At 38.7% G+C, this 24,009-nt stretch overlaps 1 protein-coding gene across 1 annotated transcript; it reads left to right on the plus strand.

The window, feature by feature from the left end:
- The first annotated feature begins 624 nt into the window (after positions 1 to 624).
- On the plus strand, positions 625 to 23,893 carry YAF2 (YY1 associated factor 2). The gene is made up of 4 exons (XM_048302560.1): positions 625 to 868; positions 1,008 to 1,133; positions 20,754 to 20,906; positions 23,495 to 23,893. The coding sequence occupies exons 1-4, from the start codon at positions 843 to 845 to the stop codon at positions 23,730 to 23,732; spliced, it is 543 nt and encodes a 180-aa protein (XP_048158517.1). The 5' UTR covers positions 625 to 842; the 3' UTR covers positions 23,733 to 23,893.
- Positions 23,894 to 24,009: the final 116 nt, after the last annotated feature.

Below are 24,009 nucleotides of genomic sequence, written 5' to 3' on the forward strand. Positions count from 1 at the left end.
CTAGTCTGTGACTGGGTTCGGGGGCACTCTGATAGTAGACGTGATAAACACCCGTGTCCTGTGTGAGGTTGCTATGATGCATGTGAACCACACTGTACTTGCAAGGTTTTAAGTGCAAAAGTACCACCCTGTGCACAGGTACAAGGTAACACCATTCTCTCCTGGTTTTGTGTTGGTACCCACGGTGTTCTCCCTTGGCCTCAGGCCAACGGGATGCTTTAGACCAAGACTTCTAAGCAGAACTTCGTATTCAGCTTATTCCCGTTTGTTTCTTACTGTAAACCACGGCATGGAGCAATTTCCGTGGGAAGAAGCACAAAACAATCTGGATTCTAGAGCGAGCAACCCTGGGCGATAACAGAGGGGCGGCTCTAAGGCAAGAGCCGCGCAGGCCGGCTGCAGTCACTCGTACTCCCGGTCTGCCCGTTCTGCCCAGCACCGCCTCCCGCCTCCCCGCTGGGGCCGCCCCCGGCGCCGGCGCCGCCCCCGCTCCGCCCGCCGCCCCCAGCAGCCCCCGCGTTGCCCCGGCCCCGCCGCCGCCGCCGCTCGCAGCGCCCGAGCTGCCGGCGGAGGGAAGGTGCCGCCGTGCGCGGCCCGCCGGGCGCCGCGGCCTGCGGGCGCCGCTGGTTGGCGGCGGGGGGACACGTGAGCGGGAGGCGGCGGCAGCGGCGGCGGCGGCAGCAGCAGCAGCAGCGGGAGTTTCCCCGACAGCTGGAGGTTGCGGCGGCGGCTCCTCCTCCCCGGGTCCCCGCTAGAGCACAGAGACCCCCCGCGCTCCTCCTTATTGACAAACGCACAAAGGGCCGCGCCGGGGCCGGGCCGGGGACGCGTCTGGAGCCGGCATGGGAGACAAGAAGAGCCCGACCAGGTAGGGGCAGCGGCGGCGCTTTCTCGTTCCCCCGGGCCCTCCGGGAGCGCGGGGCCGGCGGCGATGGCGGCGGGGGCGCCCCGGGGGCGGCGGGGGCGTCGCGGCCGGTGCTGCCCCTGGCGCGCGTGTGTCTCCGCAGGCCGAAGCGGCAGCCGAAACCCTCCTCGGACGAGGGGTACTGGGACTGCAGCGTCTGCACCTTCCGCAACAGCGCCGAGGCCTTCAAGTGCTTGATGTGCGACGTGAGGAAGGGCACCTCCACACGGTGGGTCGCTGGCGGAGGGGGAGCGGGGGCGGCGGGGGAGCGGCTGTGCGGCCGTGACAGGAATTGGGGCCGGGGGAGCCGCGGTGCATCCCCAGCGTGTGAGGAAGGGCGGCCGTGACAGGAATCGGGTCTCGTTTATCAGGGGTGGGGGCGGGAACACACAGCCTCCCTCAGCCCGGGGCTCCTCGGTGAACCTGACCCAGCGGTGCGCTGGCGTGTGTAGAAACAGAAATAATAAATACCAGGAAGGGCATAATTGCCTGCACAGCCTAACCCTGAAGAGACCGTGCCCCTCTCACGAAGAAGAGCTATCCCCTGGGGTGTGCCTGCTAAGACGCTCACCCTTTTAATATTTTTTTAAAATTTAAAATTATTTTTATATGAATTTAACTTTGCCTCATACATAACCCTTTATCTGATTATTATTAGTGGTATTAGTATTATTTTAATTCGTTTTTCAGCACAGAGCATCACCGTGCAGGTTTGCGGAGGCTACAGAGGGTGGATTATAACCCTTCAGTGTTTAGGGAGGAATTGTTAGCTGAATTGCGCTGTATGGAATTGCCTCCCGGTGTAACCGTGACTGCCCAGGAGAACCTTTTCTCTGTACACCAGTCACAAAGCTTGCGGTGGATTAACTGGTTCCTGTGACTGCCGGTGGCCTGAACATGTGTGCTTGGGGAATGGAGGCTTTTTACAAACGAACTTGAGCGCACTTGTAGCCATGCATGCTAACGGAAGAGAACGCTGCTCAAGAATCCTTTCTTACGTTACCGTACCTATGGGTTAATCCCATCTGCAAGAAAAGTTTAAATGGCAATCAAATGGCAATCCTATCAAAACCCGCAATTACATTGTAGACATTGGTCAAAGCAGTGCTGAGTGTGACTTGCAACAAATGTTACATGTTTGAAATTGTAAGTGGAAGGTTGGGTCTAATTGCTTGACAAAAATGATTACTCTCTATTTCTGGAGTTGGTTTCTCTGACTTCTGAAAAACAGAATGAATATTGTAAGGACTTCTCATAACTTCAGTTGTGAATATTAGTTGAATGTTTTGGTTTTTTTTTTTAACAAAGGAAATCAGTAAGGTAAATGTGCCAAGAGGGAATTGCATCTGTCACACATATTGTGGTTTCCAGTTATAACAATGACATTATGTTTATATCACAGAGAGATGTGTACAGATTGGCAATGTTCAGCAAAATAAGACTGCTGAATTAATGCAAAGTCTTTAAAAACAGCATGAAAAAAAGCCTCTTTAACATCCAGTCAGTTTGATAAGAAAAGTCAGTTTAAAATTATGTTTTGTTGCATTGGAAACTCAGCTGGATAAAAGCACTGAAACTGAACAAACAAACAAAAAATAGACCTCCTGAGAAACAAACATTTTCATTGCCTTCTATTTTCCCTACGTGAATAGTTCATCTTTTGAATAATTTTGCAACAAAGTGTCTTTTTTTCCCCTTTGATTTCCACTTTCTCCCCAACAGTGACCTGACATGTGAACTGTGGTTGATTTTTGTTTTTCTACTTAAACTCTGTGACAGTGTGTACCTGAGTACGTTTATGGGACTCTTTTTCCCATAAGGTTTAGATGGGTTGCATCTTCATATGTTTGCTAAGTCCAGGTTTTACACATGGCATGAGGTAGATAAAAGTTGAGGTTTTAGGCCAGGCAGCTTTTGTCTCCAATTCTGATATATGATTTGAGCTAGTAAGTAGACCTTTGTGTCCATGGAGAGAATCATTAGGGTGCCAAAGAAACACAAAAGGCCAGCTGGGTGGATTTTTTGATTTTTTTTTTTTTTTTTTTAATCTTTCCCAAGGATCTGGAGTCCAAGTGACCAAATTATTACCTTGTTAAAGCATTTGTTGGTGTTGCCTATAGGACAAAATGGTTTTCATCAACATGGGGTAGGATAACAATACTACCATGTTTTGATGGCACTGAGAATGCATTATTTATTTATTTTAGTCTTCCATTTTGAAGTTCGATGTTAGATTAAGTTGATGCATCAGCATGGTTGTTGCTGTGCAATGGTTCTTACTTAAAAATTTCAACTGTGTTTTTTTTACTGATTGGCACTTTGTCTATAAGACACTGTAAAATGCAACTTTTTTTTTTTTAATTCAGAGAAATCTCTTTCTTTGTGTTGAAATGTGTAATACCTGATTCTGAATGTTAAACTTCACTAAATGTGATCAGATTTGCACCTGGAAAAACAGGCAATCTTATTGAAGTTAAGTGGGTTTGAAGGCCACTGGAAATTAGGTACGAAGTTGATTAAAACATTTGATTATGCACATTTACCTTTATAGAAATATTTTCAGGAATGGGCAGGGTTTGTGGGAGTTTTGACTGTTGAATAATTTCTTCTCTCTGAAAGAGTTACCTTTTGTACTAGAGGCTAGATGTGGATTATGTTCTCTAGTAATTGATAGAATTTTTAAGATTATTTTTAAGTGCAAATAATTTTTACAATTTCTTTATTACATTTTATTTCTAGACTGAATTTTCAAAGCAGATTAGATCATGGAGTTAAATTAACTTTTTGTCTATGGCAGTATTGCATTGAATGGTTAAACTGGGCTGTGCTTGGAGGGGGATGTCCCAAGGGAAGTCCTGGATGCAGCAGGAAGTGGTGTAACTGATTCCCAAGCTGGCACTCTTTGGTTTAGTGCTAAAGCAGTGCCCCAGCATGGTGCCAGTTAAATGTGCCACAGGTCAGCTGTAAAACTAAGATCCTATCTGCCAGATGGAGATCCCTCTACCTTTTGCTCTACAATTGTTGCCAGACATTAATTTGGTAATGTCACTGAGGATCTAAACTCTCCCTGTAGACATGGCTTTAGTATTTACTTTCTAACATAAAAAAACATGTTCTGTTTTGTTGCTTGGGTACTGAGAAATTACTATGTTCCTCTTAAAAGGAGACTGCACTGAGTATAGTAATTTTCTACATGTGACCTTTAAAGCATTTTGAAATCTTTCTAGATGAAAGATGTTATATAAGGAACATAGGACTGTAATAATTATTCCTTTCTTGAACAAATCTCCTGCTGAAGTTCATTAGAAGCACAACTAAGGAATACTGAATAGAACCCTCATGTACTGTGTTATGGAAGGAACTGGTAGCAACCTCTATATTTAGGTTGCCTAGTAGTTGCCATTATGAAGAAATTGTATGACCTTTTTGAGAAACTTTGTTGTTTGCAAAAGCCATTGCAGATTGGCAAAAGGAAAAGTCCTTAGGCTAAATAAGTGGTCTGATTTCCCTGCCCCATGAAGTTGTTTAACTTTTGCTGAGACTATATCACTTGAAAATCATCATTCCCCTTCTGTCACTCATGTTGTACAGAAAAGTCTCTGCTAGAACACTGAAAAAGCCCAGACTGGAATTGTGTAAAAGCAGCAGAGGCAATGACGGTATGCTGGAAACACGGAAGGGAATTATATGGCTCCTGGAGAAGTTATAATGGGGTTGCTGAATTTGGTTTGACTTTCACAATTACTGCTTTGTCAAAAGAAAGTTGCCTCCATTGGCAAGCTACCATTTCTTTTCTTTCTTTCCTTCTGTTCTTCATGGCACTCTCTGAATCAGGAGTGTACTAATACTGGTTGACCTTCAAGAATTGGGCTGGATCCTTGGACAGACCTTATTGCAGCATGTATTTGCTCCCAGTTTGTCTGTCCTTCAATAGATGTTTGGATTTTGCTTTCCTTGCCAGCTCACACCATTAGTCACTGTAATTCAGATGTGTTGTGAAGCTGAAGAGTTTGTGTTGCTGGGAAGAAGTACACAAAAGGATTGGCATTCCCTCTGAAGGAATGCACGTTTCCTACTCATTGCTGCCTTCTAGGGGGCTGCATTACTGCCCTGTTGTCATCTCTCTGCTTCAGCGTCCTCAGAAGTGTTATTAATGCTCTTGTTGTTCAGTTAGCAGTAGCATCCAGATTTATAATTACCTGTCCCTTTGCTTTCCTTCGTGTGGTTTTTACGCATGTGGTCTGATCTCTAGTTGCAAGATTCTATTCTTTTTTCCGTGCTATGACAAACCACTTCTCCTTTCAGTGTGAAAGATGAGCATGCAGGCAGTATAGCGAGAGCTACAGAAGGAACTGCAAATACTGGCTTTTTAAGCTTTGAAGTACTTGGAATGATATTCTACTGTGTAAACAAAGGAAGAAAAGGTGCGGGGACATGCAATCAATTTCCCCTTTTCAGACTTGATAACATTCTGTGATTTTCAGATTAGGAAAAAGGGACGAATTCCAAAGGATATTTTCACTAATAGTGTTCCTTTAGCTAGTAATAGGGGAAGATTTGTTGTACAGAAGTGTATTTTATGATTGTTAGGGTTTTACTTTATTTTTTAGAACTACTTTCATTACTTGCTTTTGAATTCAGCAAAAACATAATCTTGCCTGTGAATCTGAGTTTTATGGGTTTTTTTGGTTGGTTGTTTGTTTTTTGTTTTGTTTTGGTCTTTTGGTTTTTTTGTTTTTTTTTTTTGCTTAGGTTTAGGGTGGTTTTTGTTAAGGGATTCCTATTTGATACACATGTTGAGTAAGCTCTTATATCCAATATCATTTGTAAAATAGCCCCTGAAATTTGTAGCTAGAACAAGAAAGTCATGTTAAGTAAGGATGAATTTTTGTGGATTTGGGATCTATACCTCTTAACGTCCTTTGCTGCTGAAGTAGAGATAATATATAACCAGCCAAATGGGGGCATGGTGTCCATGTTCTATGATCATCGATCTTCATCACTGAATTGTTCCTTTTCTCACAGGCTAAGGTATGAAAAGCCAAATTTAAATCCCACCAGACAGAAGAGTATGAGATATAAGGAACTGGGATAGAATCTTTGTGCATTTCCTTGGTGTTTGGTCTGTGCTCCTTGATTGTGCCTGAGAGTTTGGCCATCTAATATATGCATGTATTTTATAGTCGTATCTGGTGATCTCCTAAATATGAGGTCTCTACTTGGAGCTGTCATGAGTTTGTTTTGTGCTTCGAGACGCATAAATAAAATGTTTAATTTTTTAACTTGGATATCAAGGTCATTTTTCTTCAGAAAACATGTGCAATGTGTTTAGTCATGTACCATCTGGATGTTTATAAGCACAAATCAGTTACATTTAATCAAATCTGGTATTTGTATTTCTGTTGAAATGCAGTACTGCTGAGGACAGAGAGTTGGTACTTCTCTTGTATATCTGGTTTAACATGTCTGTTTCACAACAGCTTGTTAAGGACTCTTCTGCCTTCCAGAATGCAGCCTCTGTGTGTGCACATGCGCATGTGTGTCAGGGGAAAGGTTGGGAAGGAGAAAAAGAGGAAGAACTGCCTGTCATGCTGATTTTACAGATACATGACTGAATCAAACTCAACAGACTCAAGAGCTGTTCATTACTTGTGATAGTTTAGAGAAGGAAATATTTGCAAGAATGAAGTGAGTAGAAGAGTCATATAGAGCTTGGTGAAATATGGGTTATATATTACAAGTTTTATGGCTTAGTGTTAATATTAAATTATGAAGAGGAGCAAGAATAAATAGTTCTCTTTTGCTCTGTAGATAGCCATTGAGTAATCCAGTCATTCTGGACTTCCAGTCTTATTTTTAAAAAGAGTTTTTAAAAGTAACCTTTGAAATTGTTTAGGAATTTATTTAGGAATTGTTTTCCCTGAAAAATATAGTGAAACTTAAGAATTCTGCACACATCAATTTCAATGATGTTATATAACAATGAATGAATTTTTATTGATTGGGTGGCTCTGTTAGATGCTCCTCCTGGGTGTAGCTTCTATGGGCAATAGGGAATGCAATGGACCGCCAATCAAAAGAAAATCAAGTCTGTATTTTAGAAAGGAGTAGGGGGAGGGTTGTTGACTTTTTTTTTTAAGGTTAAGTCTCATGTTAAATCTTTGTCGTTTTGAACCTGACAGGTATTTTAATTTGTTACTCTAAGAAGCTCCTAAAAAAATATAATCTACTACTAATATAATCTACACTGCTACAGTCTGGTGTCCTTTTGTATCTTGCTGTTACTTAAACAGGGCTTTTGTTCATGCAGTTGTGGGGCCTGCTGTGCTTTGTGCTGTCTTTTTTGGAATGGATAATTTTCATTTTGAGTCACCTTCACTCAAGATTGTCTTGTCAGATAGTTCTCACCACCTCTCAGCTTGATTCTTGTTCTATTCCTTATACTTTTGTCCAAAGTATAATTAAAAATATCAAATAGTATGCATGTAAAACCCCACTATAAATGCTACCCTATAGATACATGTAAATATATCTACAGCTGGTTGTTGAGAACTATTAAACAAGCAAACCCAAATTTTGAACTTGGTTCTGCGCAACTTTGTCCTCATCATAGTTTAACTTAAGTGGGAGAATATATTTTTCACAGTGTTGCAAGTCAAGACTGGCAACATGTATTTCTTTTCTCCTAGTTAGTAGGACTACTAGTCCATTAAAGAAAGAAACTAGACTGTCAAGACAATTGGCTTTAGCCTTTAATGCTCCCTTTAATTCTTAAATAATTTCATTCTAGTATCTTTCTGAAATTTGGGTTAGGTTGAGTTTTCATTTGCCCATCTTGTGATTTCTCTTTTTTTCCCTTTTTTTTCTTCTGCAGTACTTGATGACTTCTTTCACCTTTCCTGTAGTTCTCTAAAGATTTTTTTTCTGAGGGTGAATTTCATTAGAGGCTGTTGACTGCCATAAAAAACATTCAGTGGACTGTTTCTTATTCTGACTTGAACTCATATTCCCTTGTTTAATTTGGTTCTATGGAATTAAACTTCTGTGTGGGTACTGAAGCAAAGAAGACTATGCCATCCAGTATTTGCTTTCTTTCCATGATTAAGTACTTTCCTTTGGGGCATAAGTAGTGTGTGTTTTGATATCTGTAGCTTTGCTTGCTGCTTTTTTTTTTTTTTTTTTGGTGGAAATGTCATCTTTGTGTTTAGTGCCACCAGTGGTATTCTTATTCTATGCGTCTTTTCTAGGGAAAATTGTCTGTCCTAAACTAAAAGCTACTGGGATTTGAATAAACACCTCAAATAAGATGAAGTATGTTAAAAGAGAAGATTAGCTGGTAAAAAGGAAGCTCTTGTATCACCTGTAAAGTGATGAGAAGTTGCATTTTCTGCCCCTAACTTTTTATACCAACTTTTTCTTGATTGTTGTGACAGCCCACTATGCCTATTACTGTTTAGAACTTGATAGAAATGCCTGTACTTTTCATCTTGAAAGTCAGGTTAGGACAGTATGCTTTGGAAAACATTTCCTCGGAGTATCAAATGATGTGTTCTTGGCTCATACAGTCAGCTACGAGATACTTTTGAAGTAGGCTAGTTAGAACAAAATACTAAGTGTTCAGTTTTTATACTTTTATGCAGTGGCTTATCCTGGTTTAAGTAGGACAGAGAGATCCTGGGGATTGTCTGTTCTCTGAAGTGCATTCCACTGGTATGTGGTACACTGATGTAGAGCAGGCTTGAACTTGGAGAGTTCAGCTGCAGAATGCTGTTGGGAGGCTTTTGGCTGGCAAACTTTCCATCAGAAGTCAGATTGAAGACTAGAAGATATGACCTTGACGTCTGCTACAAGTTTTTTCTTGTTTTCTTTGGAGTTGAGGGGTGGGGAGGAAACAAGCAATTGAAAGTTTTCCCATTCTAACTTACTGAAGATTTGGAACCTATCTTTAAACTTTTCCATGATGCTTGAATATACTTTCTCTGTACCATACAGCTCATATGACAGTGCCTAGTAGAAAAAAAGTGTGAAAGAGTAGGGGTTTGAAAATTCACTATGGAAATAGAGTTCCCAGCTTTAAAAGCTGAAAAAAGTTGGTTTGGCAGATGCTGTGAAAGGAAAGTTGTTTGTTATGGCTATCATTGAAATCTGTGATTAGGGTCATGCACTAGTAGTTCTGTGATTGAATAAGAAGGATAAAAGAGAAGGTGAGGACTCATTCTGTGGTATCTTTTTAGATTAATATACATCTTAATGAAAAATATTAGAGAGACTTGATTTTTTAGGGAAAGTGTGTAGCCTTTTCCCCTACTCAAGGTGGACATCTTTATGGTGGGGCTGGCTCTGAATGGAAGAAGTTTCTAGATTGCTGCAACCTTCTGGGAAGATGATACCTGCAATGCAGAACAAATAACATAGGTCAGAAGCAAGCTCCTTCTGGTTTGATCACAAAAATAGCTGTACCAAGTATCGACCCTGCTCAGTGCAACAATGACTGTGCTGCTGCATTGGTGTGAACCTCATATTTTGCATGTTTTTCTGCATAGGTGCAAGAGGTTTCACAGTTTCTGCAGGAAAGGGGCAGAGGAGCAGCATGGTGGATCCAATCTTTTGTGAGATTGGCAGTTGGAAGAGGTCACTTCCCCATGAATCCCAAGGATCTAGGGGTCTAGGAGACTGTAACCACTCCTTTTTCTGTAAACTCCCCAATAATGCCTCCTCAGAGGATGCTGTTAGAGGAAATTGAGCTTCCTGACCCCTGCTTGTATATAGCAAGGTGTCATCTAGGAAACATAAATTAGTTGATACCTATATGTTTCTCAAGCACAGTATTTTCAGTATAGCTGTCACACTGAGCATTGGTGCACCACGGCCTGTGGCACATGGGGAAGAATTCTAACAACAGTATGCAAGAGGTTGGAGCCTTTAAACTGGTCGTTGAAGTAACGTCTGATGGCTGCTTTAAAAACTATCCATGAAGATGAACTTTGTCTTTCTAAAGGTTCTGATACAGATATTTCTTAGAGCAGGCTGTTGTGCACTGTACCAGTTGTCTTCAGGAGACTTGCTGGCCTCATCTGCTAAATGTCATCTGGAAAATAGGGCATTCCCTTTAAGGGAATGATTAAATAGGGACACTGCCTCAAGGGGTAGTTTTCTGCACATTTTCACAGTGACTGATAAAACCATATGGGTCTTGTGAGTCTATTCTAATTGAATCAGCTTTTATTGAAAGACAGAATTGCTAGTAATGCATTGAATGGATGAATTCCAAGTAAATTATTCACACTGTAAAACAGCTAGGGATATGAAAGCACAAATCAGAGCTGTCTGAAAGTTAGAATTCAAATATACATAGGATGTGTAGAAATTGCATTGCTACTCTGCTATATGCACATGGATCTATATCATGTTTTCTCATACAGACCACTAGCTCCATTGTTTGCACTGTCATAATTATTCAGTTGCATTATTTGCAGAGGTGGTGAAATGGCCTGTTAATACTCTAGGATATGACAGAAGTAATGGTAATGAGAAAAAATAATTTTGAATAGCAAATTGTTGAAGATGTATTTAATCATGAACTGCTTCAATGTAGAAATAAAGACTAGTTTCTCACAAGATGGCTTTGTGTAGTGATTAGTGAGGGCATATTCATGTGACACAGCAAGCTAAATGTAGTTTAATCTGATAGTTTTTATTCTATGAATAGCTTAATAGAGTACTGATGACTGAAGGAGAGTAGCTCATCTGTGTCAGAACCAAAGACTGCTTCTCCTGGTAGTGATTGGATTTAATTTAATTGATAGCAACTTGTACTTGCGTTACAAGAACTGGTAGTAGGAAATATTTTTTACTTTTCATAGTAGGACTTAAGCTGCTAAAAATCAGGAGTGGCATCATTACATGAGCTGCTTGCTTCTGTGTAGAACAGTTTACAAGATCTAGCCGGCCACAGCATTTGCAATACTGCTTACTATACACACTGTCCCTGATGATTTCCTGTTCACTTTAAATAATACCACTGATGTGCTTATACAGAATTTTTTTTTTTTTTTTTTTTTTATTAGGAGGTAAGTTGTGGCCTACTGGCACTTGATCTCAAAAACCAGCAATAGTAATGGAACATGTTTGTGCTAGGTTTATAGAGAAGTTGCAAAAGCAACTTCCATTGTTCTGGAATATTGTTTGGCAGAACCTAAAAGGTCGTCTTGTACAAGATGCTGCAGAAAGAGATTGTGGAGTAGATATGATAGTCAATAAAAAGATAAATATAATTTTAGAAAGCAAATTTTGCTTATGTATCAAATCTGGAAGAAAATATTATTAGTTGAAAAATTGCCTGATAGAAGAAAATAAAATCTGAAAACGTTGTAGCTACTAGTCTGCAAATATATGGAAGGATATATTAAAAGCTGTTGTGCATTTTGTGTGTACAAATGCTTAACAATTCTCTAATTATTTGGGAATTAGTGTTTTGCATTTGACAAAAACAGTCTTCCACTATTGAAGTTTAAAAAATATTTCATGCTTTTAAGTGTTTACTGTCAGGCTAACACTTGAAAATTTTGTTGTCTTGAAGCACAAAGAAAGATCAGTAAAAAAGATAGGGAATTTTCTGCTTGGTTTCTGTGCAGCCAGATTGCATATACTTACATCTTAATGGTACAGTTTTAAGCATAAACTGGAATGAATGGCCCAATATGTAACAGTTAAACTTTTATCTTCTCACTTGGGAGTTTAATAAGAATCTGCTACTCTGTATGTGTCAAATTGGTTGTTGATTGTCAGCATTATTACATTAGGACAGCTACTGCAGTGATTTAATGCATGTGTGCACGTCTTGGTTCTAGTTATTTCATTCTGTAATATAAAGAACTCAAGTAAAAATTTCATGACTTCTAGGAAATTCTTTTGCATTTTAAGGCATGATACGATTATGATGTGAAATTAAATTTGGTCCTGGTTTTTTTGTTTAACACTGTCAATACCATTTCAGAGTCTATACAAATGTAGGCCTCAATTGAAATTTTCCATGATTTCCTAGTCTTGAAAAGAAGACCAGTCTTTCTGAAGTTAAGCTCTTTGGAGGCGGAGGTTAGCTCAAAGCAAGGAAGACTCAGGTAGCTGTGTATGTGCTTAATTTTTAGGGGAATGCTTAAGTGAAGTTGCTTACATTTTTTGTTGTTAAAACCAGTTACATTGGGAGGGAAAAGAGACTCTGGAAGTGGCATTGATACAAAAATCACTAGTGTCTTTGATACCTGTTTTGCAGGAAGACTTCTGAAAAAGAAAACATGCCTGAGGAAATTACTTGCTATTTATACAGTAACTTGTTATCAGTATATGGGGGTGGGAGAAGGGAAGTAACCTTCAAAAAAACCTGGCCAATGGGTGGGAGGAAAGTTTATTCACTTCTTAGTAGTGTCTACTTCAAGGTAACGTGTTACTTGTTGCAGAAACTGAATTTGAACTATCTTTTTTTTTCCCCCCATTCTGACATTTAGAGCCATTTAGATGTTCTGCCATCTAGATCTACATCATCGATCCATCATGGAAAGTCACATTCCAAAGTTGCTGGTTGCAACCTGTTCTGTGATCTGCTGAGTGAAAAGCTGTCTAAGCTCTACTACAAAGTTAGAGTTAGATCATTGCATAATTAATGTCTTTTTGAAAATGCACAGGAAGCTTGTCATACTCTAATATTGCTACAATACTTAACTATAGCTGTGCCTTGTAGAAGTTACTGAAGTAAATGCTGTAAGAATTGCTCCAAACATTCATATCTATGTGAAGGTGTTCTCCTAATATGTGTTACAGGAGTATTCATTCCTTAAAAAATCTTCTACTTAAAACCACTTCTTCACATCTTTCAATTTGTTTAAAAAGCTGCTTACTGTAAAATCATGCCTCTTTCTGTTTGTGTCCCTGTATATACCTGCCTGCTTTCAAGATTAGGAACAACTTTTTATTTTTTAATTAATTGCTCTAGTTACTGTGTCAAGATATATTTGAGAATGTGGACCTTAGTAGTTAGAGAAATGAGAACATGTAGTGGAGGAGATTTGACTAGAGACTAGCTAGAATATGATGACAAAGTAGAAAGTATGTGAAGATAAGCTTTTCTTGAGGTTCCAGTAATGACTGTGAACTAGAAAAATGGAGATTAGAGTATTACTGTGGGTATCAGATTTCTATTAGCTTCTTGAGACATTAATATTTAGGACAGATTTGAGTGGAAAATGATCTTCAGATAAATTATAAGATATTTAAAGCCTGTACATCTGTATTGCAAAATGACCCAGTGTAGTAATGAAAGGACAGAGTAGAATTTAAATGATTCAACTTCATTCTCAACAAGATTTTAATGCCCTTAACTGTATTCTGTTTAGACTTTAAAAAAGACGTGAATGAAAGAAACATCAGCAAATCAGGATTTTTATTAGGGTTTGGAATGTTAACAAGGCATTTCTGAAGTCACTGCTAGATGAGGGAGTAGCAAAAACTGGTGTAGGAGGAATAGTAGTATATGAATGATGTTAGAATTCCATTTGAAAAAAGTATTGATTATCTTAGCTGAGTCAGCTCAGTTAAAAACACAGAAGCTGCACAGGAGCAGATAGAAAGGAGATCGACAAGTCTGCATGGCACGAATGAGAGAGGGATACAATCATCTGTTTACAGAAGGTTGCTTTTTAAGCAGTTGTCCTTCAAAAGTCTAAGTGAAGGGGAAGGTGGGTTTTAGGAGAACTTGAGTGGTTAGGTGGAGGACCTGACTGACTTTCTCTGAAGCCCAGTGAGTAGTTCTAGGTATTTTTTCCTACAAGCTGGTTGACCTTGTTCTTTTATGCTTTGCACAAAGATACTTAATTGGGAATGCCCAACTTTGATTTTAGAGATTCTCCTATGTGAGTCAGAACTGTGACAAGCGTTCTGCATTCAGTCCATAATGCATCAGCATACCCTGTGTTTACAGTGCAGCTTTTGGAACGATCTCCAAGACTTTCCCAAGGAGACACCTTAAAAAAACTCACATGTGGAAACTACAAAGGCAAAAGCATTTCTTTTTTTGTACAGGTTCTATTCTTTAGCAGTCAGCTACATGAGTTTGACCAAAGATGACATATATAGATAGATTATTTACTACATGTGAGACCTTTTGACAATAGCAAGTCCTGTAAAAACCCGGAGAGTAAAATTCAGGGTGCTAATTGACTAGACTACAGGTTTCTGAGGAATGAGTCCTATCATGCCGTGCTGGTAGGACAGAAAGAAGCTGATGTTCAGAAACATGCTGAACTCATTACCTGAGCCGTGTGCAGTGAAGGCCTAAAAGTAGCAAGAAGTTGAGTAGAAGATGTGGGAACTTCCATTATCTTGGAAGCATTTATTCTGTCCTCCTGAATCACCTGAAAGGGAAGAATATTTTCTATTTAAAGAATAATGTGGATTTTTCATTTTTGAGGAAAGTATTCTGTGACCAAGGGTAAGATGAAACCAGTCATGTTTCTGTTCTAGATATTTCTAACTTGCCTTTCTTGAGGAATAAATCTGCTGTCTTGAGCAAAAAGTCAATGTCTCCCTGCAGGGAAGAGAAGTGTAGATAAATGGTACTGCTTAAGGATTAGGGGTGCCTTTGAATAAAACCTCTTTAAGTCTCTGAAGCCTGATTTGGTTTGGTGGTGGGGCTTTTTTTCTGAGAAGTGGAGAAAAGGATGAAATTCATTTGCAAAGTTGAAATTTTGAAATGTATGTGATACCATGTAGAGATTCACATTTTAAAAGGTGAAAAATTATGAAGAAATACCACAGGCTTTGTTTTTCTCAGGAACTGTTTTTTTTTCTCGGAAGGAAAACATGGTAGGAGATAAGATATTGCTGATCAGTCTTGACCTGTTCTGGTGAACAGACAATTCCAGATATATAATAGTTGCCTCTTCTGTTTGATAGTATCATCGTGATCACAGAGGTCTTTTCTAACCCAAATCATCCTTTGATTCCTTAATATTACCTGTTTCATTGAATCCTGCTGTCATTCACAAGGTAACTGCTTAGTATTTGGAAGAGAAACTTGAATCCATGAACCCAGAATCAATCAATACCACCTTGGGCAGCTAGTACTTAACATTCTTCTGTAGGAACAGGGTTTCACAGACAATTTCTTCCTGATTTTTAAGATGGGACAAGATCTAGTCCAGTAAAACCGGACTAGGTTTTTCTCTAGCTATTGGAGGAAAGGTTTGGTAAGTATGCTGACCAGAGCTCAACAGCAGACTTAAGTATCAGGCCTAATGTGCTACTTCAAAAGTTTTTAGATAAGTCATGTGTGTCCATAGCTTTAGAAAAAAGATAATTTGCCACTTGAGACAGGATAAGCCTCTGGAAAGAGCTATTGGCCTGAATTGAAGCCAGGAGGTGGTTGGGCTTGAGAAGAGGAAAGGGAAGGAAAGGATCATGTTAAAATGGAAGCTCTGCTTGGCTGATATTCTGGATCCAGGTTTTCAGCTTGATTGAATGCTGAGGTGACAGCGTTTCCTTAATCTAGACCCATTGTGTTTCAATTGGGAAATTGTAATTTTAATATTTCTGCTGTAGTAAAATATACAAAATAGAGGAGATGGAGCTTCAGGAAAGAGTGTGCCTTTGACTAACTTTCCCATTCTTCAGGATGTCTGAACCTTCTAAACTGCACATTACAGATGACAATACACTTCCCACAACAGGTTGAAAAAAGCACTGGGATTTAATTAGAGCATCAAGATTTCTGTATAGAAAAGTATAGGTTGTGTTCTGAGATCTGTGGATAATGGGAGGATATGGGTACTGCTTCTGTGTGGACCATTTTAAATCCAGGATGGCTTCCACTAAATCAAAGCTAATATGTTGGCTGCTCTGTTGGACTGTTAATGTCTCTGCACTGTGCTTCTCGGCAGTCTCGCTTGGCGCGCCATGTACTACTTGGCAGTCTTTTTTGGCTGGCTCTGGGCATCCAGGATATGTGGCACCAAATGGACAAATCTAATCCCAGCTTTACATGCAGGGGTGCCTCATGCTAATGGACTCTCTTGAGATGTAGGTAGATTTGGAGTTGGTTCATGGAAAAACTGTCACAGTTGGCCCCATCATGCTCCTTGTTTCCAGACTGTAGCAGATGAACCCTAAAGCTGATTGACAGATAAGTAATTCAGGCCTGTCAGAATTGGAGCTTCTACTCTGGGTAGTGCAGGAGACATTAGATGCTTTATGGACTTGTGATGGCTACAGAAGCAGCATTGTGCAAATGTAGTTGTGCTCGATATAAATTAAATTCAGCTAAACCCCAAGATGCTTCAGCATTAAGCCAGTTTGGTTGTCTGCATGTTTGATGCACAACTCAGGCAACTGAGAGTTTACTGTACTTCTGGTGCATGTGTTGGTCATTAGTACTGTACATAGATTTTTTGTTTTTGTTTTTTTTGGTTCTCAAAATGGACCTGCTTTGCTGTAATGAGATCAAATTACTCACTGTATCAAATTAGTCAAAATACTATTAACATAGGTTATTGGTGAATACTAGGTGAGGGAAATCAAGGAAGCAGGTACTGCTGTGAGATGTCTAAAATTATTTACGTGCAGGAAGGTACTGTGTGTTGCAATAGGGATGTTGCAACACGTGTATCAGTCAACGAGGCCCGTGGAAAAGAAATACAAGGACAGATTCTTGGTAGATGTTTCAGAGGTGTTTATTTCTCCAGCCGCATGGCCGGGGCTCTGCCGAGGAACTGTTACAGTCATGGGACCCAAGGGTCCTTCCCCATGCAGGGGAACACAAACCAACCAATGGGGAACGAGGCTGGCCAGGGAAACCCCGTGCCTCCCACCCAGGACCCCATGGCTGGGGGAAGGGACCCCAACAGCTGTGTTGAGCTCTGGGTCATGGAAATGACTCAAGGCAACTGTTCCAGATAACGTGTGGTCTTCTTGAGTATTTTTCATCTCTAGGCATGAAAATTGCTGTGCTATGAAGAATTTTTTTAAGAGTGCCAACGACAAAAACTAGTCCGTCCTTTGCAGCATTAAATATTTTCTTCCTTTGAGAGCATCAGTACAGGATGAGTTTCCGCACACAAATCCTAAAGCAAGACAAGTCTCTGCAGCCTCTATAAATATGCTTTCTAAACCAGAAGCTAGATCAAACCCTGTAAAATAAAATGTAGTCACATCCTGCAACAAGAAGACTAGGGTAAAAATGATGACATCCTTGTTGTTGAGCATTTATGGGAATTTTAGGGAAGACAGAAACTTTACTCTTGTATGTTTGTATTAATGACTGTTGACTGTTTAAAAACCAAAAATGTTAGTTTTCCTAGTTTTTTTAAGGAAACGATGAAGTATTTACAATCTTGAAAACAACATTGGAATTAGATAATTAATAAAACTAATGGATGAGGTTGGAATAGAAGTGTAGGTAGAAGTATGGCTGATGTCAACTTAGAAGATAACACTGTCTGAAAGGGAAAACTAGGCAGTAGAGAAGGAGAGGTGCAATATTCAGAGAGGTGCAATATTTGGAGATGTGCAGTATTCAGAGATGTGATGTTTAGAGAGCTCTTGGAAGCTCAGTAAATAAGTTTGTTGATATGCCTACAATGCTTAAACCATAAAGTTCACCTCTGTTGGAATGAATTGATAGCTCTTATCTTCTGTAATAGTGTATGCCTTTCTTTCTTAGTGTTCTCCTTCAAATGACTGAAGTAGAATTACTAGGTAAAAATACAAAGCTTTTAGGGGCTGGCTAAATAACAGGTATTGTTTTTATGAACATTTCTGCTTGTAGTTCTGCATTGTTCAGTTGTGGTGGTCCAATAGTGGTCCAGTGATAGAGGCAAAAATGCATGTAATCTTAATGCAGAAGGTTATAGAGCTTCTTTCTAAACACCAGTTAGCTCAGGTGCTCTTGAATATTCTTAAAGAGAAAATTACCATAAATATAAACAAAAGACAGTGTTAACACTGTATCTACTTAATCTGTAGCAGTGTATTACAAGGAATCTTTAACTGGTTTTGAAAATGAGTACCTTAAAATGTTGTATTTTGGCAAATCATCAAAATAAATTTCCTGTTACAGGGATAGTTTCTCTTACTTTTATCTTCTCTGAAATAGCCTTTTATGCATGGATTTATTCATGCTTGAATGACATGATTCAGCTACCACTAAGCAGAAACAATTCTATCAGGTTCAAGCTTCATGAGTGTAGTAGAGTTATCTCCTGACACCTGCATGGCTTGCAAAGTGCTTGGTTAGAGTTCATTAGCCCCTTTTGAGTACCTGGGAAGAAAAAATTGAGTGCTTGAAAGGTGTTCCTAGTGTTGGGAGATGAATTACTTTTTTTCTTGATTTTTTTAAGTATAGGGACATTGAATGTCTCATTTAATAAATTGGGATGTGACAAAGCAGATAATAAAATTGAGAACAGATATATAACTGATAGCTACAGAAAAAATTGACAACAAAAAGATGGCTCTTTAATGGAAGGAATAAAATGGAGTGGAATCTCTTGTCACAGCAAAGCCACATAAGAGAACCTCTTGATTAATTTTTAGTGCACCTTCCAAAACGTGATTTCTCTGTGGGTTTTTTGTCTTTACTGACTTCTGTTCCTTGTTGACAGGATTTTTTTTTCAGTCTCGTTTGTTTCATGGTATTAGAAAAAATGTTCTAAGCCTAGGACTTAGAACTAAGCTTAATTTCCCAGCTGTACTGTAATAGAAATTATCTAGTTTGCCCTCAGGAACTGAAATTTTTATAAAATGAGAACTTACTTGGCTAAGATTGTTTTTTTCCCCCTCCACCCCTTTTTAGCAAGTTTCCATATTCATGGTGTTTTCCATAGTCCTGGGAAACAATTCATTCTCTGTCAAGAAGTTCACTAGTGTCTTAGTTCATAAGTAGCATGTCAGATTAATCTCTCAGGTCACTATTTAGTAATGACGGGATTGTCACTTGACTGTCATGAGAAACTGTATCCCTATCTCCTGGAACAACCTTCAATTCAAGACAGATAATCAGTTTTCCTTGCATATCACAAATGTTTTCTACCTGAAATTATAAGCTTGTGCATCAATTACACCTTTGTGGTTCTTGCTCTGTTGTGAACTATCATGACAAAAGGTCAAAACAATTCTGAAACAAATTTTCTTAAAAATGTCTTCTGTACTCTGTTAACCTACATATTTGTAGTCCATTGAGGTCGTTTGAGTTGTTCATTGTGGACTCAATACAGTGCGTGCTTTGCAAGGTCCTAGTGCTCTCCTGGAAAGCCTGTAGTCATATAGTTTTCAGTTGATATAAGCTGGGTAGTTTTCACTTAAGTGATTTGTTCCTGTCCTTCATCTCTCCAGAGTCAGCGTAGGCTTAGTTCATGAGTGGGTAAGGGGTAGTCTAGTTTTTATCCCAAAGTTCTATTGTGTTGACAAGTTATTGATAGTCTTTCTTTTAATTTATTTGAATTTGTTAAGAACTTACTGGGAAGAATCATGAAACCTCAGCTGATTTATATTAACTGCCTTTCCCACACTTTATAAATTCTTGTAATTTGGCTTTCACTCTAACTTGAAATACTGCAATCATTACTGAAATTACAACTTGTTAGTGGGAGCTGCCTTGATTTCCTGCATTTGTTATTTTTCTCATCTCTTTGCCCAAGCAAGAAATGCCAGTAGTGTGATCCTGTGGGCTGGGATAAATAAGTATGTGTGTGAGCTGATAGCTTCTGTTGCTTTAATAATGGTTTTGTATTTTCAGAGTATCACAGTGCATATAATTTGTGCTTTTTTTATTTTAAAAAACCTAACATCACAATCCAACTAACAAAACCCAAGAGCTTGGCAGGGCAAGCATTCTTTCGGAGAAGAAATTTACATCTTCAAAGTCTTAATAACAGAACCTTTTTTATATATCATGACTTGAAATTTCTTAATTTCAAAACTACAGAACAAGTAAATACACTTGCAATGGAATGAGTAAAATGTTTCATTTCAAACTAGGATCATTGTATTTCAATACGAAACAATTAAAAATTAATCAATTTCAAAATAATATTTTGGAAAATGTAAAAATAATAAACTGTTGAAATTCTTTAGCCTGCCATTGCTCTTCTCACACTGGTTTTTAGCTTGGATCAAAACTTGGAAATGAAACCTGCACTGTGTATACTGGTGGAATGCGGGCATATGTTTCTGTTGCCAGCTTCCAAAGTATAGGTGTTCTTACAGCTATATCCTACTAATATTAATTAGCAGTGTATTTTGTTCCAGTGAACATGATAAAAATGATACACAACAGGATTTATTATTGCCTGCAATGAATTTGTTTGAGCTGAAAACACTTAAGTTTTATTCTATAAGGCAAACAATGGCTTTAGCTCTGGTACCTCAAAGGTCAGCTTTTTCCTTCTTGTGATATGGATTGTCTACTTCTGTATTGGAGTAGACTCAGAACAGACCATTTCATCATTTGAAGTGGCTGGGAGTGGGTGGTAAAGTAATTTCTGGAAGCACTGTCTTTTGGAGCTCACTCTGAGCTCTCTGTTTGGATATGACAGCTGGGAGAAGAGAGCACATTGCAAAGTATGGTCTCTAAATCCTGTAAAATAAAAAAAAGAAATCTCATTTGTTGATAATGCAAGTAAGTGAAACAAAAGGCTATAATGGGTTTAAATTTTATATGCTATCTTAATGGAGTGTTAGCAGCAAGATTTGTTTAAACAATATTTCTTCTTACAGTGATAGTTAATGTTAATAACTGAAGTGTAGACAGTTTGAGACTTGCAAAGTCTAAGCATTATGCATGTCTATATATATGTGCACACAGGAAACCTCGACCTGTCTCTCAGCTGGTTGCACAACAGGTTCCTCAGCAATTTGTGCCCCCTACACAATCAAAGAAAGAGAAAAAAGACAAAGTAGAAAAGGAAAAAAGTGAAAAGGAAACAACAAGCAAAAAGAACAGTCATAAGAAAACCAGGTAAAAAATTTAGAAACTTTTGCAGTATTGGTAAAATGTAATTTACAAACAAAAATAAGAAAATGTTCTTTGATTTTACTGCTTTCTAAGTGCTGTGGCAAACAGGTTATATATTGGTGTGGAGTTTCATTGGTTTAGGCTGTCTATAAAATGCGAAGATCTGCAGTGTGTAGTTGTGGCCAGAAGATGGAGATCAGCTGAATGAAGAAAGTCTTTTTAAGGGTTATTAAGGATATTGTTTTAAGGGTTATAGAAGTATTTGTCACATCATACAGAACTGTTGATAGGCAAATTGATGATATTAATCTCTGGAAAAGAGAGGGGGTGGAAGTGACAGGTTTTCATGCAAAATAATAGTGGGAGGAGAGAGAACCAGTACCAGACTGCAGATTAGTAGGGAAAAGAACTTGGTTATTGATAGCCTTGTAGAACCCTTTAGCTTTGAAGGGCTGAACTAGGGCATAAATTAATGTGACAGGATAAGGTATGTGTATTACCTAGTGATAGAAGTCTCTATGCTACATCTGGGATGCTGAAAGACTCTTAGAACTGAAAACATGAAATACTGCAGTACAGACAAGCAGTTGTAAAAGCCTTGATCTTGCTGTAAGGAAGGAGGGTGCAAACTGCTAAACAAAAGCAGCAGGTTTAACCCCTAATTCATCATAATCTAAGCATAAAGTTATTGTGGCAAGAATGCTGTGCCAAAAAAGCTGAGAAGTAGATAAGACATGAAGTCTAAGCAAATATGGGAGGAAGTATTGATTTTTTTTTTTTTTTTTTTTTAACTTTGGAAGCAGTCCAAAATAGCCCAGCCAAGAAATATCCTTTGGGATTAGTTATGCAGAGAAGTAGCAGATGCTTCTGTTGTGCCTGAAATAGGATCATTAGGATCAGAACAAGGGAGAGACTGAGAGTCAAGAGAGAGCAGTTATTAGGAAAGTCATGGTTAGGATTAAGGACACTGAGGTGTTATTTCCTTTCCTTCTTTCATTTTTAAATACTCAAATTTACAAGCTTACCTCATGCAACTGAAGTTCTTCAGTTATGAAGCATTTGACATTAGTATAGTGAGCCTTAGTTAAGCCAATTAAAAATTATAAATTGAAATATTAGTGGGTAAATTGCAGTAGTACAGTAAAAATGTACAGTAAAAAAGTGATATAGGGAAAGAGTAAAGAAATTTGGAAAATAACTAAAATAAAATCTTGTACCAAAATACCAGTATTACCTTGCATTAAGAATTGCTATTTTTTTTTAATGCTTCAAACAGTTAATTTTTCCAAGAATTTTTTCACTAGGTAGGATAGTAATTAAGAATGCTTGATTTGTTTAAGCAGATTTCTTTAGTATGCTTTGGGGAAAGGATATCCTTTTCTTTTTGCCTTAAAATGTGTCTATTATTACTGGAAACAACCATAAAAATCTTCATGCACATTTAATATAATTAATAAACTCCAGGTACACAGCACTTGCGCAAGTTGATAATTCTGAAGTTTTCTCTCTATTCCAGTGATGCAGATCTGCAGTTTTTTCTGAGATGCTTCAGTCATGTTGTTTCAGCCTCAGGGGAGCACGATGTCAAAGCCTATCTCAGTTCTAGTGGAGGAAAGGCATGAGTTGTTTCAGCTGAAGTGAATGGGAACCAATTCTACTTCAAACAAATTCAGATGATAGCGTAAAGGTTAGGGCTTTGGTGCTATCACACCTGCGAACATGTGATGTCATTATTTCATTGCAGCTTGAGCCAGTGATAGCTGTGGAGTCAGTTAAATGCACTGACTAAATAAACTGTGCTGTTCATAACTGCTTGTATGTATTCAGCTGTCCGGTACCAGTTTTTCATGATGATCATGGGAAAGGACTAAATTGAAAGTACTTTATGCTTGTCACTAGCAAAAATATGATGGCAAAATGTAAGTAAAATTATTCTTTAGTTCTTTTTGTTGGGAAAAATCAAACAATTGAAAGATTAGATGATGTTACCCTATCAACACTGTATGTAACACTCATCTCTGCATAATTTAGAACAGAGCCTATGCGAGGAATACCAGAGTTATACTGTAAACACAAAGTCCAGTTCAAATAGTACACTAGTGATCCTAGTGAAGTTTCGAAATGAGGTAACACCTGCTGCAAGTTAACACTGTCTGTGCTGTTGAATTCAAAAGACAGACACCAACATCTTCATTACTGAGCATAATTTTCTACTTAGAATTGTTGCTTCAGTCTCCTGCAGAGATGGATGTTTCCTTGGATCAAATTTGTAACTTTGCATAGTCACAATAAAGACTTGGGTTTCAAAAGTAAAAACATTCACATACATATTGCTGCACAGTGATATTATTCATAATGTCAAGTTCTAAATAGTTTTAGAAGAAGGTAATGTGTTATATTCAACTATTTCAATGTAAAACATACTAGGAAACTACCATTAATACTTCTGGTACATTGTTTTCCTACATAATACATGTTGCAAAAAGAAATCTTATATACACGTTTGTTCTCCAGAGCTCCTAAAAAGTAGGAGGGAGACAAGATAATAAGATGGTGTGTGTGCTTTTAATATGATTATTTCCTTTATTTAGGCCAAGGTTGAAAAATGTGGATCGAAGTAGCGCTCAGCATTTGGAAGTTACCGTTGGAGATCTGACAGTCATTATTACAGACTTTAAGGAGAAAACTAAGTCGCCACCTGCTTCCAGTGCTACTTCTGCAGATCAACACAGTCAGAGCGGTTCTAGCTCTGACAACACAGAGAGGGGAATGTCCAGGTCATCTTCACCCAGAGGAGAAGCGTCATCACTGAATGGGGAATCTCATTAAAGTTTATTTCCTCCAGTTTCTTTAGTCTTTTCAAAACATGCAAATACATAACTTCTGTCACCTGTTACCACATTTTCATGACAGATTAGTCATGCATAATTGATATGTTGAGTGGACATGATGCAGTTAAAAAAAAAAAAAAAAGAAAAAAAGTGCAGTGGTAGAAACAATAACAGCATGAAGCTGAGTCAAGGGAGGTTTAGTTTAGATACCACAAAAGGTTTCTCACCCAGAGAGTGGTTGGGCACTGGCACAGGCTCTCCAGGGAAGTGGTCAC

This window comes from Corvus hawaiiensis, chromosome 4 (assembly GCF_020740725.1).
Source record: "Corvus hawaiiensis isolate bCorHaw1 chromosome 4, bCorHaw1.pri.cur, whole genome shotgun sequence".
NCBI lineage: Eukaryota > Metazoa > Chordata > Aves > Passeriformes > Corvidae > Corvus > Corvus hawaiiensis.

Bases quoted from the DNA above. Each gene is read 5' to 3' on its own strand.
- YAF2 (XM_048302560.1), top strand. From the start codon at position 843: ATGGGAGACAAGAAGAGCCCGACCAG. The intron at 869-1,007 runs GTAGGGGCAGCG...GTGTCTCCGCAG, and splicing joins GACAAGAAGAGCCCGACCAG to GCCGAAGCGGCAGCCGAAAC. The intron at 1,134-20,753 runs GTGGGTCGCTGG...ATGTGCACACAG, and splicing joins AGGAAGGGCACCTCCACACG to GAAACCTCGACCTGTCTCTC.